The sequence below is a fragment of the Hyperolius riggenbachi genome, chromosome 2 (genome assembly GCF_040937935.1).
Source record: "Hyperolius riggenbachi isolate aHypRig1 chromosome 2, aHypRig1.pri, whole genome shotgun sequence".
Lineage (NCBI taxonomy): Eukaryota > Metazoa > Chordata > Amphibia > Anura > Hyperoliidae > Hyperolius > Hyperolius riggenbachi.
In genome coordinates, this window is record NC_090647.1 from 220,204,554 (window position 1) to 220,223,087 (window position 18,534).

General features: G+C 40.7%; 1 protein-coding gene across 3 annotated transcripts in view; it reads left to right on the plus strand.

Annotated features, from left to right (window-relative positions):
- The window catches only part of VWA3B (von Willebrand factor A domain containing 3B), a 189,178-nt gene that overhangs the window by 98,979 nt on the left and 71,665 nt on the right, over window positions 1–18,534 (plus strand). For all 3 annotated transcript variants that reach the window (XM_068268166.1, XM_068268165.1, XM_068268164.1), the window contains exons 21-25: window positions 3,215–3,265; window positions 5,233–5,422; window positions 9,953–10,073; window positions 13,918–14,042; window positions 14,883–15,017. In XM_068268166.1, coding sequence (XP_068124267.1) covers window positions 3,215–3,265; window positions 5,233–5,422; window positions 9,953–10,073; window positions 13,918–14,042; window positions 14,883–15,017 — 622 coding nt within the window. The remainder of the gene's footprint in view (window positions 1–3,214; window positions 3,266–5,232; window positions 5,423–9,952; window positions 10,074–13,917; window positions 14,043–14,882; window positions 15,018–18,534) is intronic.

Genomic DNA, 18,534 nt, shown 5'->3' on the forward strand with positions numbered 1-18,534 from the left:
ACTAGTGACCCTTTCATCAGCATACATCCTTTGCAGACGCCATGCTGCTGACACATGTGTTATTACAGTAATTGAAATTTCATCAGAAATGGAGCTTAAGTAAAATCCAGAGAATTTCACCGACATCTTCAGCAAACTGCTGTAAAACGTTCATGATTTCCAAGAGCCTTTTCCAAGTGATGCTCAAATAATAATATGGCTGATGAGACAGGATTTATTCCATCTCTTTATGTAGATGGTAATTTCATGGCTGTGATATAAGACGATACAGGCTGCACTTGGAATGCAAATGACATCAGATGTTCTCTTAGGGCTGAAATACAATGACAATCTAGCATGTGAAATGAAAACACTCTGAGTAACAAAAACATACACAATAGTAAATGCTCACATATTGTATATTCAAAAATAAAATGGTATATTACAATAAGTGTGATACAAAGACATAAGGCACCTTCCTTTGTGATCATGGTGAAACCTAACAGTGTGGTGGTAGCCCTACGTAATGCTTACAAAACTGTAAAACAAAGGAGTGGTAGAGTGATAGGAAGGGATGGGCATCAAAGAAAATAGAAATACGATAAATACAAATGTCTTTTAGGGCAGAGATAACAAAGAAAATAAAAGCAATACATTTAAAGAAAGACGTAAAAGCCTTTGATAAATTAACAACTGCGTGCTCTGTGTGTGTGTGTGTGTGGTGGCTTAAAAAATAAGAGAAAAAGAAGTGTAAAGGTTCCCATATACTTATTGATTCTCCTGTTCGATACCCAGCAGATTTGACCAAATCTAGGTTGCTGCAGAGTGCACAACAGAACATTTTCCCCTGGGCATACTCTCCCTGTCTGCTGCCATACAGAGAACACAATGGAGCATCTTCTGCCTTCACCCAACATGCTTGTGTGCCAGTCCTGGCAGTCATTGCCCCATAATCTTCCCCTCATGGAAAGTATGTGCAAGCAGAGCATGCTGGAGTTGTGCTGTTACAGCAGGTAATCAAAGAAGTTGCTGGTCTGTATTCTGGGACTACAAAATTCCTGGGAGCTGCACAGGCAAGCTCTGCTCACTTCTCCAGCATGCTGCACAAATACATAACAGGCAAGGAACACGCCTACATACAAAATGTGCATCAAGGAAATTTGTGTGTCAGAAATAGCCGCATAATATTGGTAAGATGACTAATATTTTACTTTTGGACAGTGCTAATTCCGATAGTAAAATATCAGTAAGGCTGGTTTCACACTGGAAAACAGCATCAGTGATGCGGTGCATCACACCCAACGCACCGCCAAAAACAGGCCTTCAGGGAACAACGCGCCACTGCAGTGTTGTCTGGCCGCTGGCCAAGTAGGAAGTAACACACGCGTGACACGCACTTGCCGTCACTTCCTGCTTCGGGTATGCATGGAATCGTACTGTTAAAATACACTTCACAACATGTGTGCCGCAACGTCGTGTCTGTGGTTTTTTTAAAGATCTACGCGTTGCCATAGACTAACATGACTTCTGGCCCTATGCACCTTGCTGCAGAATCCACGCAGTAACTGGCCCTGCATTAAAGGGATACTGTAGGGGGGTCGGGGTAAAATGAGCTGAACTTACCCGGGGCTTCTAATGGTCCCCCGCAGACATCCTGTGTTGGCGCAGCCACTCCCCGATGCTCCGGCCCCGCCTCCGGTTCACTTCTGGAATTTCTGACTTTAAAGTCAGAAAACCACTCCGCCTGCGTTGCCGTGTCCTCGATCCCGCTGATGGCACCAGGAGCATACTGCGCAGACACAGACCATACTGGGCTTCTGCTAAACACTCCTGGTGACATCGGCGGGAGCGAGGACACGGCAACGCAGGCGCAGTGGTTTTCTGACTTTAAAGTCAGAAATTCCAGAAGTGAACTGGAGGCGGGGCCGGAGTATCGGTGAGTGGCTGCGCCAACACAGGATGTCTGCGGGGGACCATTAGAAGCCCCGGGTAAGTTCAGCTCATTTTCCCCCGACCCCCCTACAGTATCCCTTTAAGTATGAGGCGAAAACGTCACTTCCGTCGGGTCGCGCCGTAAAGTAGTAGTATGAAAATGTGGCCGCCTTCTGCATCAGATAAAATAGCGGGGGCCGGGGCTATAATTACATTCACTTATAAACCTGATTGCTGATAAGGTGGCCACACACTATGAAAAGAATCGATTTTCTCATTTTTCGATAAAAACAATCGGCTGTTCTAAAAAATGTAAAATGTTTTTTTTAGTTGAGTATGCAAGGGTCTGTGAGGGGTTTTCCAATTTGAGATGAGCAGAAGTCGGGCAATATGTGAAACACTACAAGCGAATAACTGAGACTAATATTCTCCAGACATATATTAAAGAGGAACTTTAACCCAGGATTGAGCTTCATCCCAAACAGTAGCCAATACCCCCTTTCTCACGAGAAGCGCACGTTCACATGCGAGGGCAGGACGCAGTTTTTAATGCAGGACGTAGGTTCTACATCCTAAAACCTACAGCAGCATTAAAATAGGACAGAATCTACATCCTGAAATGTTAAGCAATGGAAAAGAAGATGATAAGGTGTTAAGTTTCAGGATAATGGAAGAAATTGTTAGATGTATGTTTCCTCAAAACTTATCAAGCTTAGGACAGCTCCATAGAAAAACACATCGTCTTTAACAATGGGGTAAATTCACTAAGGGCTATACAGGAAAAAAATGAGGTCAATAACATACAGCTTTTGGAATTTCACACTTTTTTTTTTCTAAGATTTTTGCTAAGATTTTCTCACACGCATTACAAGTTTGGTAATTTTATTAAAAATGTCTGCCTTGTCTATCAGTGTTAATTGTTAGTTAATGGCAAGTTATGTGCTGTTTGAGGTATTTACCGCACAAGTTGGTAATTTACCTCACTAGTCTGTAATTTTACTTTTGTTGAAATGTTGTTTTATAAGATGTTCAGTAAAAGCTCCTGCTTTCTGCATTACTGAATGTGGTAATGCTTAGTGAATTGATGCAGAGGGGATTGAGCATTACCAAAGCAGGCCACCTTCCTAGGTGTTATGTACCACTTTAGATATATTTTTGCAGGGTCTCCCAATGAGTGAGGCAAATTTGTAGTTCATTTTTCATTAGGATCAGAATAATATTATAATTAAGATCATAGGATCAGTTGTGCTTACTATTCTTATCAGTTTCAGTTTGCTCAAGCCAATTTTATATCTTTTACCAGGCGTCTAAATCTGATTGTGTGGAGAGCTTTATCACAGGAAGAGAGAGACAAGTAAGTCTTCATCTCATTTGTAATGTATGTGTCGCTGCATGTGTGCATGTGCCTCCATATCCTGTATTTAAAAAAAAAAAAAAAACGTACCTTGATTTCTATTTTTTAGCATTAGTTGTGCCTAAAGCTGCTTTATTTTGCATCTCTTTAAAAAACGTAAGTTCTACAAGTCTAATAATAGCAATCCTACCTAATAAAAGGCAAGTGTCCCTGCGTCCTGTCCCTGTGAGTGCTTTTGCGCTACTGCGCATGTCCTGCACTGACAGCCGTTGGGACAGGATGCAGGACGGGCCAGGGGGCGGGCCGGACAGGTGCACGCGCGTGACAGGCAGGTTTTTAAATGGGCTTAGGTCACTAGTATAACAATAATTTGCAGTGGCATAACTACAACTAATAGAGTCCCCAGCAATACTTTGATAGGGCCCCCCAAATGTTCACACCCCTTCACTTTCCTACTCTTGGTGCACTTCACGGCCTGGGTGCCCATCTGGCAAGAGTCATAAAACAATTGTGGCCATTATGATCTTCACACTTGTACCAAGTGTAGCCACAAAAACACCTGATCTGGAGTATGTCCTCTATATCTGAGGAAGGTTCCTGTGTGTGTGTTAGTTTAATTTCAATGAATGATCACTGGCTTCTGGTTGAAGCCATGATTACTCATTAATCATTCATTCACAGGCACTTTGATTGGCTTTGGGAACATATGTTCTTATTCACCAATCACTGCTGCTCGGGATGGCGATGGGGCACACATGCGAAAAAAAGAAGTATGCATTTATATGCACCTGATCCTGAAGTGAAGTCTTCAGGGGTGTATATATGATATACAAGCATCAACAACTGGTTAAATATCTCAACTTCCTTATGACTCCCTTTATATGGGCAAAGTCTAGACCAGACTTAAAGTAAACCTGAGATGGTGTAAAATAAAAAAATATATACATACCTAGGGCTTCCTTCAACCCCTCCAGGCTGACCACTCCCTCACCATCCTTCGGTGCCACCTGGATCCTCCACAATTTGCCCCGGAAAGTCCTTTGATCCCGGGCATACTGCGCATGGGCAGCATGGTCGCACGCGAGCTCCTGTTGAGCTCCTGTGGGTGGGAGCATTCTGTGCCTGCGCAGAACACTCCCAACGACGGGAGCACAATGGGGGATCGCGCACGGCTGGACTGCGCTTGCACCGACTGGAGGATTTTCCGGTGCAAATTGTGGAGGATTCAGGTGGCACAGAAGGACGTCGAGGGAGTGATCAGCCTTAAGGGGCCTGGAGGAAGCCCCAGGTATGTATAATTTATTCCTTTCCACCCTCTCAGGTACACTTTAAATTATCATTCCTGCTGAGACTCATAGCTATGGGGGACTTCCTGATTTTTTTGAATACTCGGTGTAATTTAGATACCGTTGGTATTCCCAGAATAGTTGAGCTGGTCAGTGTGGCACCCTGCCACCTAAACAATACCGGCCCACATGGTCCATTACTTAGGGGGTGCTCTGAAAGAGTGAAGCAGAAATCTTTCCCCCCTTTTGCAAAGGACCATTGTATTGATGACACACTATCATCACTGCTGCACTACTGAAAAAGTGCAGCAGTGAAAAGCATCTTCGCATGCTCCACTAGGTCTTTCCATTGGTCTATAGATCTGAACAATGAGAAGTATTCACATTAGCCAATTCATTAGCCACATGAGAATCCCCAGCCAAATTTTCTGGCTGTAGAGAACATTGAAGTGACTCTGGAAAACGCCCTCTGAATCTTTCACTGAAGTTTCCTATTTGATCTAGCTAAACATGTGAGGCCTGCAATGGAAACCCCTCTGAACAAACTAGCTTTACCCAGCCATTCAGGGGCATTTTATGGTATTTGTTTATTTACAGTACATTGTCACAGAGCACCTGGAAACTAGGTACCCTCCTGCATGGTATTAATGCAAGAAATATGTGTTGGAATCTTTCTGCTAGGTTCGATAGTGATGTGCCAGTTTCATACTTGGAAAATAAAGAAGCTCTGCTGCAGGCTTTAGACAGACTTGGGTGGCCTGTCTCCTCTGAAGACGTTATGTTGCTTGAAGATGAAATAGTAGCTGGGAAAACATATTTTCAACAAGCGACAGATCTGCAGGAAGCTAGCAAGAATAATATGAAGGCGCAGGTAAGAGATTTACTTTACTGTAACTGGTAGAAAAAAAAACACAAATAAAACGAGCTTGGCATTTTTTTAAAGAAACAAAGAAAACAAGTCTCAGTAAAATATAATCCTATGATGGTAAATGTGCTGTGAGATATTCAAGAGCAATAGGTGGAATGTAGATGATCAAAGCTTTTCCAGGTAATGGTGATAGCAGAACTGCTTTTCCCTAGCTGCAAGGATTGTAAATCAGCTGCCTGAGTCGAAAGGGTGCCTCCTGCATGATTTCCATCAATGTTATCCCTGTATTAATGTCATCACATAAACAATGATGCAATCTACAATAACATTTTTACAGGTTAACTAGTTTTTTTTTGTTTTGTTTTTTAAATGACTATTGATTAAGAGGATGGATAGCAGGTCCAAGCTTTTGTGCCTGGGACACTCGAATGTTTTCCACTTATGCATGTATATGTATATTTAACTGAACGGAATGTGAAAGAGAAGGAGAATGTTGATGAAAGATGTTTCAAATGCTTGCTTATCTAGGAAGAAACAATAAAAAATGGACGATGTTTTAAAATTAATTAATCTTTTGTCCAGAATGTGTTGGCAGGAGGTGTTTTCTGGGACAGTAAACATAAGGCTGTCAAACAAACAGTGCAAAAAAATGGCTGAATCTGGCAACTGCCCTCCTGTCCTGCAGGTTTTTATATTAGACAGAACACCTCAAACGGTTTGTTCTGAATTTCTGTTTAAAGCCAGAAAAGGTACCTTTCCCAATTCAAGGTTGTTACTGTGCCCATACTAAGAATTCTTGTGGGCAGAACCAGTGTCAGTGAGAGGGCTTTCACTTGAAAGTGAGAGATTTTTTTTTAACAATTAGAGTTTATTAAAATTTCAAACAAGGCAACATTTACAGTGCAAGTTGCATATATACACGAAATGTTCAATAGAAACATCATAGCTTAGGGTTACAGTCAAGTAAAGAGTAAAGGTAACGATGAGAGAGTGAGAGATTTTAGTAGTGATATTTTAGTAGCAGATTTATATATAAACTCTATGAAAGGAAACATAAACACCAACTGAAAGGAATGCTATAAGGTTGTGTGAGAAGCTTCATGCTTTACTGCAATAACTGTGTGTGTGTGTGTGTGTGTGTGTGTGTGTGTGTGTGTGTGTGTGTGTGTGTGCGCGCGCGCGCACAGTGTTTCAGTACAGCCTCAGTTATTATGTATACAAGGTCACAGAATTCACATGTAATGTCAGTGGGCTGAGATTCTAATTTCCGTCAGATTGTTTACTACTGTCTGTATGCCAGAGGGGGACAATTCCCCTCATTTCTGGCCTAGACACACAGCTGGAAGTTAAAAGAAATCTCCCTAAAAGAAGGGGATATCCACCTATAGCAGCTGTTACCAGAGCAGGGGAAAAGTTGTCCCCAGTGACAACTGTAACATTTGAAATTCACTTTTTTTCATTTTTTTTCTTGTGCTATTGTTACATAGTGTAACATACATAAATATGAGTTGAAATCTTTCTATATAAGAAACAGTTATCTTAAAACATGGGTGTAGTGGTTGTGAAGATGGAGAATGGACTAAAAAAAGTTGGAACGCAGCCTTACAGGGTACCCATTGAGGTCTGCATCCATAGTTGTTTTACCATTGGATCCATACCATCCTGTAAGATTGCAGCAAAGCATTTTGTGTTCAGCTATTAAAATGTAACTGCCGGTAATTGTAAAACCACTTTCAGTTATAATAGCGTAATATGTGATAAGTTAAAGGACAACCGAGGTGACATTTGACATGATGAGATAGACGTGTATATACAGTGCCAAGCACACAAATGACTAGGCTGTGGTCGTTTTTTTCTTTCTCTGCCTGAAAAAGTTATACATCAGGTATAGAAGTGACAGTTTCTGTCCAAGTAAAGACCGGGTCGGACTGGGTCATACTATAGCATAACCCTCACTGATAAGTAATTACAACCATAAAACACTTTCCTGTCAGTAAATGGCTTCTGAGAGCAGTAAAGAGATACAAAGGGTCAATAATTCATTGATTTGAGCTCTGTCATACTTCAAAGAAGGCGTCATTGAACAGACAATGAAACTTGAAGTCAAAACTTAAAAACTAGATTTAAATAAAAAATAAAACTGTGGAGACTGAGGATAGATACAATTGTTTTTCTCATCCGTTTATTTTCACCTGAGATGTCCTTTAACTAAAGTTGTTAAAACAATCTACTGGTAGGTATAGTAGGGGGATAAGCTTGGATTTTCACCAAAGTCATTTTTGCATTGAAGTTCGCATTTTCGTGAAAATATAATGAATTTTTGCAAGATAAGGACTTTCTAAAAAATGTGTTTTCTCATACCTATTGACTTCAACGCATTTGGTGAAAATGCATTTTCTCATGCCTGTAGATTTTCACAAGTATCCTCATTTGTGAAAAAAAGTGTCTTTTCTGATGGCTCTACTGTATATTTTTGCATTTTGATCCGTGAGAAAATGCCTTTTCTTTTACCTATATATTTTCACAAACAAAATGGCCGTATTTGATTATCCCCACCAGTAGGTAACAGGTCTGTCAAAAAGTATTCTCTAAATTCAAAATATTCAAATATTCAAAGCTGAAAAATCTTTAAATTTGCTTGCTATCTATCTTTCAAAAACCTTATTTTCCCCTTTACAATGTTTCCTTCAGCATTGAGAGAAAATGATTTGTGCTGCTGTGCCATATATAAATAGGTTCCTTTGTTTCCTGCACAGATGACAATGACTTTTGTCATTCCTACAAGTGTACTTCAAGGTCATTCCTTCAGAATCTGTCTATATGATAAATGGCAGCCAAGCTCTATGTTCTCTGTGACTCTTTGTGCACCTCACCCTTTGTGAAAATGCAGAGTTTCTGCTGATAAATGACATTGTTTAATGACACCGATCAGACTTTCTTTCAGAACTGGATAAAATGTAGGGGCTACCATATTAGCTAGCCATATTCTTTCATTTTCATTCTAGCAAGAGATTGGTTCCTACTAAGTTCACACTATCCTTAAAAATCATTATTCAGCAGCCCACTTATTTAACCTTCCTGGCGGTAAGCCCAATCTGAGCTCGGGCTATGCCGCGCAGGAGGATTGCTCAGGCCCCACTGGGTCGATTTTCGTAAAAAAAAATTTTGTTGCATGCAGCTAACACTTTGCGTGCATGACTCGATCGCCACCGCTCCCCACCTATTCGCCGCCGCTCGCTGCGTTAAAGGGTATGTCCCCCCCAGACCCCTGAGCAGCCTGGCCAATAAGTGCCAGGCAGCGCTGAGGGGTGGATCGGGACTCCCTCTGACGTCACAACGCCCATGACGTCGGTGACGGGGGAAGCCCTAATGGAAATCCCATTCAGAACGGGATTTCCTGACGGGCCTAATCGCCTGAGGCGATCGGAGGGTGTGGGGGGATGCCGCTGCCCAGCAGCTGTCATGTAGCTAGCGCTAGGCTAGCTACGTAATTTAAAAATAAAAGAACATAAAAAAAACTGCTGTGCTGCCCCCTGGCGGTTTTAATTGAAAGCCAGGGAGGTTAAACATCTCTGGGCAATGGAAAAGGGGATTGCAGGTTAATTTCTAGCATCAAGGAAACTATGGGCTTGATATGAAAGTGGAGGCCTAAGAACCATGACTCACTACTAGGTAGCAGAGATAGATTAAGATGTAATGGGGACCTGGGCAAAGGACTAGATTAAAGAACCCCCTTGTGGTCCTTTTGGTAAGCTGCAGTGAAGAGAGGTCAGAGAAGGAGGTAGGTGGGCCCCTTAACACCCACTAATCCCCAAACACTGGCCTAGATTGCCTGGTGGATGATCCTGCTCTGCTAGGTAGCCAAAGTTATTAACCCTATGATTTTCTAAGTAAGGAAAAAGCAATCTCCTAAGAGCTCCTATGTCCATGTTTACTGTTTACTGACCTATTATTTGATTTGGTATATAGTTATATTATCCTGCAATGTGCCTGTGCCATTATCCGGAATACTGTGGAAAATAATTTTACATTGGTGAAATCCCACACTAATATACTGTATATTATATTTTCATACCGATGCTTATCTAACTTGACACTATAGTATACTTTCCTGTAATCAATGGCTGTCAGGATAATGTGTTATTTTAGTTCAACATATTATTTTTCATCGCCTATGTGACTAATGTAATATAGCACAGACTGTTGTATTTCATCTTTTTTATAGCTTGCTACATTTTATTGGACTTTCACACATACTGCACATGAATGGTTTTTTTTTAACAGCATTTCCTTTTAACTCAATGTTTTTATTGTGTACAATTGTACTTGACTAGTGTTGACTTTACAATGTGGTAGAATGGCCCAAACAGGTATACATATTTATTTTTACTCACAATATCTCCATTTGTCCTTAGGTACAGGGCAAGATTTTTTGTCACTTTCTTAAAATATTGTCTAAGTGGATAAAATTAATTTGTGCAGATGGTGACATCAATGACAATGTCTTCTGAACTAATGTTTATGCCTGTACAGACCAAAAAGGAAGAGCCTGAAAAGCAAATGCCTGAAAAGAAGCCAGAAAGAAAACGACTTGATGCCCTGAGAAGTCAAAAAGTCATTGCCAGGTCTGAGATTGATGGCTTTTATTATCCAGGTACTACAGGTCGCAGCAGTCCAATTCCTGAACACTGAAACCAGATGTGCTGGAAACCAAATGCATGAATCCATGTTGTCATGATGTATTGTGTTGGGATTTTCAAGAACCATATAGGGTTCTTTTGAATGGAACATTTAGTTCTAAAGACCAAAATTGCAGCATACAGGAATTGGTTTTATCACAACTCATGCATAATAAATGTAGAGCTCTGTACGCATAAAAGTGATGGCCATGAAATGAGAGCCATTTTTTATTGCTCATCCCCTCCAACCACTCTTGACCTTTAAAAGAATTGCCCACACGAAAACGTCATGTACTCCCATAGTCCCTGTAGAATGTTCTACAGGGGGTGGTGTATGGATAGCACAGATTCCTGCTTGGTTTGGGATTTCCGAAAAATCCTAGAATTGGGCATAAAGGCTGTATTTGTTCTATGCACCAGCAAATAAAGATGCATAATTGTCACAGGGTATAAAGGATTGATTTGCATGGTCGTACAGACTGTTCTTAAAGGACCTCTTTCGCGAATGAGGAAAAAAATAAACAGTGGTTTATGCATAAACTATTAACCATCCTTCTAAAATAGTGTAAAAAGTTTTTTTTTAAAAATGAATGGTTTCATCAAAGCAACATGTAATCCTCAGTGTATGTAAACACTGACGGATGACGAACTGGGAGGCTAATTAGGGGTGTTTTTTTTTTACTTTCATTTCACAAACAGAACTCCTGCCTACCTAGTTTTCAGTGGTGTAATCCATTGCTGGCAGGAATCGCAGTTACAGCTGTTATAATAATGGCTCCATATGTGTTTACATTGTTGGCCAGCAACCAGACTCCCAGTCTGTGCAGAGAGTCAGTCTGTGCAGAGAGTCATCTGTTATCAGCTGCTGGGAGAATAAGCCCCATCTACACCATAGAATTCTTTGTCCGATTCTATTCAATTTGATTCGATTCATTGATTCGATTTGATTCAATCTGACATGTCTGATTCATGATTCGATTCCATTTGAATCGAATTGAATCGAATCATGAATTGGACAGGTTGGATTGAATCAAATCAAATTGAATCGAATCGGACAAAGAATCATATGGTGTAGATGTGGCTGATTCTGGCTGATTCTCCCAGCAGCTGATAACAGATGACTCTCTGCACAGACCTGTATTTGAGACAAGAAGAGACAGAGCGCACTCAGGGGAACAGTACAGCAGTAGATTGGGTGAATTCAGAATAATCTCACCTCTAGAAGTTGCTGGCGAACCTGTACAGGAGTAGCCAGCGTGCAGGCTTCTATCCCTCTAGCCAGGGATTAGGCACAAAGGCAGCTGGATTCCTCCTTCACTCGAATGGTTGTTGGCAGGCAGCAAGCGGCTCTAAGGTTGTACACCCTGTCTGTGTGCGAGTCCACTATATGCGGTTGCACAAACAGATTGTGGTGGATTTCAAAGCATCAGCTCCAGGAGTGAGGGATCTAAAAGCAAAGCTCCACGCTGCTCCATGAGTCTTGCACAGGCAGTTCACAGGCAGTTGGAGTGGTGGTCTAATTGTAATGCAGCAATGCATGCAGGAAAGAAGAAACGGCGGCTGCCGTATAGTGTTGATTAAGGTTTATTAAAATATATTGCAACGTGTTTCAGGAGACCAAGTCCTTCTTTCATCGGGCCTTCTTTCATCCAGTCTGAATATCCATTTGGATTTGTGTAAGTGTAAGTTTTATGTCTAGGTTCCCACCCCTGATGCCATTCTTCCACTGCTGTATGCCCCAAACTTCGATCTTGACACTTCTGTTGGTGTCTATATTATTCATGTGTGGGGCAATCAAGGTATCTCTTTTGTGCTTTATGCACCCCAAGTGCTTGAGAACTCTTTGTTTCAATGGCCGTGTGGTTTTTACAACATATAGTAGTCGAGTACATTCACATTTTGCCACATATACCAGTCTTGGGGTGTTACAATTAATAAAGGTGAAAATTTCAAAATTCCAGCCATTGTTGGGTACAATAAAGCTGCGTTTAGTGGGCATGTTTGCAAATCTTATCAAAGTGGAATGTCCCATCATTGTGGGGAGATTTTGTCTTACTTCGTGTTGTCTCAGGATGGACTACTCTATGGGAAAAGAGAAACAATACAAATCTGACACAGGGTCTAACCCTATTCCAGTTTGTCCAGAACAACATTTTTTTTGTAGTAACACTAACTCTCATTACGTCCCACTAATAACACTACCTCTCTCGTAGTGATACAGCAGGCCTACAGCAGCTACAAAGTATTCAGAGGCTCCTTCTGGCATAGAGTGTCTGGATGAGTGTGCAGGGAGGTAGGGCTGGTGATATCAGAACCAACAGAGAATAATGTCAGTTGCATCACAAGTCCCACCATACTGAACACAGTTTTGGATCTATGAACTGTTACAGATCTCTGCCTTTATTATAGCTCCTTTCAGCCAGCTAGTGAGGCAGTGAAAAGTACAGCATTGCCTCTTGTAAAAGAGTAGACACTTCTTACTACTTCAACTACACAGTGCAGGTGCTGAAGTCCAGCAGCATGAATGTAATAGAGATAAATGGAAGAATGAGATCCTATTGACATTTTTGCTCTGTGGTCTCTAACTAATGAATGTAATGTTAAATAAATCCATTGGGCTTCATCAAAGCACCATTTCACCTGGCTTTGCATTGCATGGAAATGCAACCTGAAATTCTGTAACAGCAAGAGGTAAAATCAATCTCCCGGCTGTAAATGCCATCCAGGAAAACATTTTAGCTGTCTGAAACTGCCCTTAGATTTCCAAGTTAAATATTCTATTGAGTTCAGGTTCTGTAGGCTATTCAGAGCATTGCAGGGGCTGTAACCTCTTGTTATATGATGCAGTGCTGTGTCTGAGATGTGTTCCCAGAGTGCATTTTTCATGTCTCACTGGAATGTCCCAATAGGATTAATAATGCCTGCTTTACACGACCACATTTTCTCTGCGTAGAAAAACTCATTAATCCAATAACTGAACACGTTCATATTTGTAATTTTTTAAATCATTTTAAATGAATTAAAACTAATTATTAGTACATCAACAAAAAGAGTATTTTTCTCAGCCATATTTCAGAATGTCTGGACATTACAGTATGTGTTTGTTATTTTTTGTAAGCTCTGAATTCTGAATTTGTACATATAATGTAACATACATAAAAATGTTTTAAAATAAACCTGAAGTCAAAACAAGCCCATGATGAGATAAACTATTTTATGTTAAGTCTTACACTTAAATAGGATTTTCTTGGAATTCCATGGTTTTATTTGTGTTGGAAAGCTAAAAACATATAATTAAAGTTTTTATTGTCTCAGGTGAATGATGACCCTTTTTTATATGTTTTACAAATCTCATCTTGAACTTTTGACCCTTTTATCTACTTATTTCACTCAGAATTGTCTTTGTGCCATGCAAATGTTTTATAGCCTGTAATTAGTTATCAGTGAGAGTTACACTACCGTCCACTGTACAGAAACTGTCATTCAGAGCCCTCTAATTTTAACCCTCACAGTGAGATAAAGAAAAATATAAACACAGCCTAGTTCTATGTTGGCTTGAGACTGTACTCATCATGTCACCTGTCAGTTCAGGTACCCTTTAAGTATGGTTTGTCTGAAGTATAATTCTAATTGGGTTAATAATCATGGAATAAGTCCATACCTTAAAATAATTGTGCGGTACACTCTATAAACATACATTTAGCTGTTAAATCTAAATGAAGGAAAGGACATTTTAATTACCATTTCCACATTATTGCAATCAGTTATTAATTATTGTTTTGCTTAATTTTCTTATATCAACATGTTTGATCAAAACAGGAACAGTGCTGAGAAGTATGAACTCCAAGTGCGCTCTTGTGGATTTCTTGGATGGAGAAAATCAGATTGTTCCAATCCGGTTCATAATACAAACAGGCGGAGCCCTACCCTGGCCAACCTTAAAGGCAAGATTATTTTATTGTATTTAAAGCAAAGCTGAACTGAAAATAAAAATTCATGAGATAATTAATTGTATGTGTAGTACCAGTGTTGTGTGGCACTTCCGTGCAGTCTTATTACATAGTTACTTTGGTTGAAAAAAGACATACGCCCATCAAGTTCAAGGTTGTTTTTAATTTTTAATTCAAGAGGTCATATTTTAACTCTAAAGTCTGCACAGAAGAGAGTAAATCTAGGCATACGCTAGGCAGAATCGCTAGCATTGCAGAAAGCACAAACATTTTTGCTCATAATGAAAGTTTATTGGCAACATGGAAAACTTATATATTTGAAATGCACAACTTGCTGCATATTCCTCAAAAATGCATGTAAAACCCACATAACATATTTCAATGCAGAGGACTGCATATTTACATGAGTTTTTGGTACATTTTTTAAAATTAAATGTGATACTGTATTTTACTCCATTGAAAATGGGGTAACCTTGAAGAACACAAAACACTATTGCAAATGCATACAAAAATACAACGTAAAAAGCAGAACCGCACAGTGCAGAAAACTCATGGTTTTTGGCATTGCCTAGTGTGCTCCCAGCAAGTCACAAGTTTTTACATAAACCTATAGGTTGGTAGAAGTAAGAAATCTGTGGGCAGGAACAGGTTTCACAAGCTGTGCTTCATGTAGCAGAATGACAAGAAATATTTCTTCTAAATATTGTGTCATGGAGCATTTTCTAGGTGAAGTGTCATTCCTAAGCTCACACTTTTTTAATGTAGTATATAGCTTTACAGTATGTAATACTGAAGATAAGTACATGTTTATATAATACACTTTTATTGTATCAGGTTGGAGATTGTGTCTTCGCAAAAAGGGGGTCAAAAGGAGGAGGTGCTTGCTTCATTCCTGCAGTGGTCATAGCAACACCTAGGTCTGATGCAGCAGATAAACTCTACACAGTTCTCAAATACAACAACAGAAAAGTAAGTGTGTTCTTCAGGTTACAAATGTATTTTTTTTTTTTTACTAAGAGTGCTGTGCAGTGTATATAGCACTTTAAAACTGACACTGTGAAACAGGGTACTATGCATTATAGGCAGTATAGTAACCTTTCAAAAACAACATCATGAGTGCTACAGTGGGTGATGTAAGGATGCTAAACAATACCACCCTGAGTGGCCAGCAATAGAAGGCTAATAATACTAGCAAGAGAAGCATACTGTACCACAGCTAGTGCCGAATCCGCACTAGAACAGATGCATAGTGGAGATAGCCGAATCCGTGCTAGAACAGCTGCAGAGTGGAGATAGCGGATTCGGCTATCTCCACTCTGCAGCTGTTCTAGCATGGATTCGGCATTGATTGCTCGCTCTACAACTTATCACAGATTTTGGTTTGACATTTATTCTATGACCTGCACCCAATGTTCATGTATACTGTATGCCTCTGAGGAAGCTGCTTTTGGCCATGAAACACGTGTCAGGCAGTCTTTTTGTGAATTGGATCTCTGAATTATGTCTACACCTTGTATCTGCAACCTCGAAGAATTGTGATTTGAAGAATAAACAGTGAAATTGTTCCTTAAGAACCCTGTGTTCTCTTTATTTGGACGTTTGCATATAGTTTATAATTCTGGGGTGGAACTGTACTACTTGTATTTTATCTAGGGTATTTGCATAAAAAAACAGGTACAGTAAAAGGAGGGCATTAGCTTCAGCATAAATTGTGCACTAGTGGTTAGACTTGTGGTTAGGTCTCTCCCATGGGGGCACGTCATCGTCGTGGGAGATTCTTTTAGGGATAATTTGTGCACAATTTATGCTTAAGCTAACGCCTTCTTTTTACTGTACCTGTTTTTGAATCCAAGGTGTGTAATCTGCCCGTTATTCAAGCTCTGCCCACTTGTGCAGGTAGTCAAATCAGGTGCAGCCTTTGGTTGGAAGCGCTGCATTCCCTTCTGCTGTACAAAGAACTAAAGATGTCACTAGTATAAATCAGGGAGAGGAAAGATTTTACAATGGGAAAACACTGACTAAATAATCTATAAATAAATACTGTATAGTAAATAATTTGTAATTTTATTCATAATGTTATTTTCATCACAGTTACTCTTTAAAGAACAAGTGACACCCATGCTAACCTAGAAGTAAAAAACACATATATAAGTAGATAAATACTACTACTACCAGTGCTGGGCCGAAATTACGCATGAGCGTAATTACGCATCGTAATTCAATGTAAATTTACGCGTAAGCGTTACGCGTAACTTACGGTCTTAAGCGTAATTATTTACGCGTAAGACCGTAAGTAGTATCGTAATTACACTGTCTACCGTAATTGATAGGCATGCGTAATTTTACGAACACTTACGCGTAATTTTACGCGTAATTACTAATGTAAAATCTCCCATTTTCTAAGAGTAGCCAATCAGTCAACATCCTAAGCAACCAATAGTATCTTATCCCGCCCTTCAGTATATGCGTACGTTTTGACGCATACGAATGATATGTACGCAATAACTGTCACATTGACGGCTATTGCGTACATATCGTCCGCATGCGTCAAAAAATACGCATTAATGGGTACACATCGTAGTGTAAGCGCCTTCATTACGGTATCCTTACGCGTAATTGCGTAAGTTTACGCGTAATTACGGTGATGTACCGTAGATAATTTCCTATGCCGTAACCGTAATTGCGTAATGCGTAATAGCGTAAAATTACGCGTAATGATCCGTAAGCGTAGATTTTTCCATTACGAGCAGCACTGACTACTACTTACATAACAGATGTACAGCGCTATCCACGTAATGATTCCTGTGAATTTTATAAAGGAAAAGCAGATAATCCTATTCTAGGCAGTGGCCATTTTGCCAAGTTAATGCTGACATCATATCCTCCCTGACTCTTATCCCCCCCCCTTTTCTCTTGCTCATTGTGTATTGATTAGCTGCCCTCTTCCCAGAGTCTTCAGACACTCCCACTGGTGTATACTAGGAACTGCACTGTCTTTTTTTTATTTACTCCTCCAATTGCTGAGTCACCTCAGCCTTGCTTGTAAACAAGTGATCAGGGGGTGTTTCTGATAAACAGCTAGGCAGGGAAATACATGGAAGAGGAGGAAGATACAGGGCCGGCGCTACCATTAAGGCAAAGTAGGCAGCTGCCCCAGGGCCCCAGAGCTTGTAGGGGCCCCCAGTGGCTACAAGAGGAAAACATTTTTTTTCAAATCGGCCTTATAGTTTTTGAGAAAATCAATTTTAAAGTTTCAAAGGAAAAAAAAACACATTTAAAAACCTGCCGACTTTAATGGTTAATAGCAAATCCACCTTAAATGCTAAAAACCCTAAATTTGCAGGATATGTTAAGGAGATCATTAGGAATAAGAGGAAAAAACAATTTTTCAAAAATACCTTACAGTTTTTGAGAAAATCGAATTTTAAAGTTTAGAAGGAAAAAAGTATAGTTTTAAATGCGGTAAATATAACTTTTAGTAGCAAGCCTACCGGTAGTGTAATTTTACATGCATCAAACGAAAGCGCAATACATTTCCTGACAGGGTTTCCAGGGGGTCCATACGCAGCCGCAGCGCTTTGGCCAGGCATCGCTATACAGCCGCAATATGGCTGTATGAAGATCCCTGGTATTTTTTCCTATTTTCCCAATTTTTTTTTATGTTTAGAGTGTGGGAAATTTAAAAAAAAAATTATGTGGGGTCCCCCCTCCTGAAACTTTTTAACCCCTTGTCCCCCATGCAGTCTGGGTTAACCAGAATGTGGAGCTCTGACCGATTGGGACTTCACACCCTGACTATACCAGCTGCAAAAAAGGTCCCCTAATGCCGATTTTGTTCCGGGGTATATGTTGGGGGGGGGGCCCCAGGTTTATTTTGCCCTGGGGCCCCATTGTTGCTTAAACCGGCCCTGGGAATATATTATAGATAAAAAGAACTCCCCGCATTCAACTGTTTGGCACTGACTACTAAAGGGCCAGTGCTCCTAAAGTATGTGATAACTCCAAATCATAACAGCAGAAAAAGTTTTGCAAGTTTTGAATGCAGGATTAGCATCTTTATCACTTAAAGGACTTCCGAGGCCAAATGTTCCCCAAAAAAATAAAAAAGTTAGATACCTGCATAACTTTGGAGGACTGCTGTTCCGCCGGGTCCCCGCCGCTCATAGCCCCCCCCCCCCCGAACGGGTCATGACCCCACGGCCAGGGTTGGGCTCTCCTGCCAGCATAAAGATGGCCACCGGCGCTGGCCGCGGCTGCACACTCCGCATAGCCGTTAGTGCGGCTGCGCAACTCTAGTGCCAACCCCCCCGATCCACGCTACTGGAAACAGCCTGTTGCGTGGATCGAGGGGTTGGCTCTAGAGCTGCGCAGCCGCACTAGCGGCTATGCAGAGTCCGCAGCCGCGGCCAGCGCCAGCGGCCATCTTTATGCAGGCAGGAGAGCCCAACCCTGGCCGTGGGGTCGTGAGCCTTTCGGGGGGCTATGA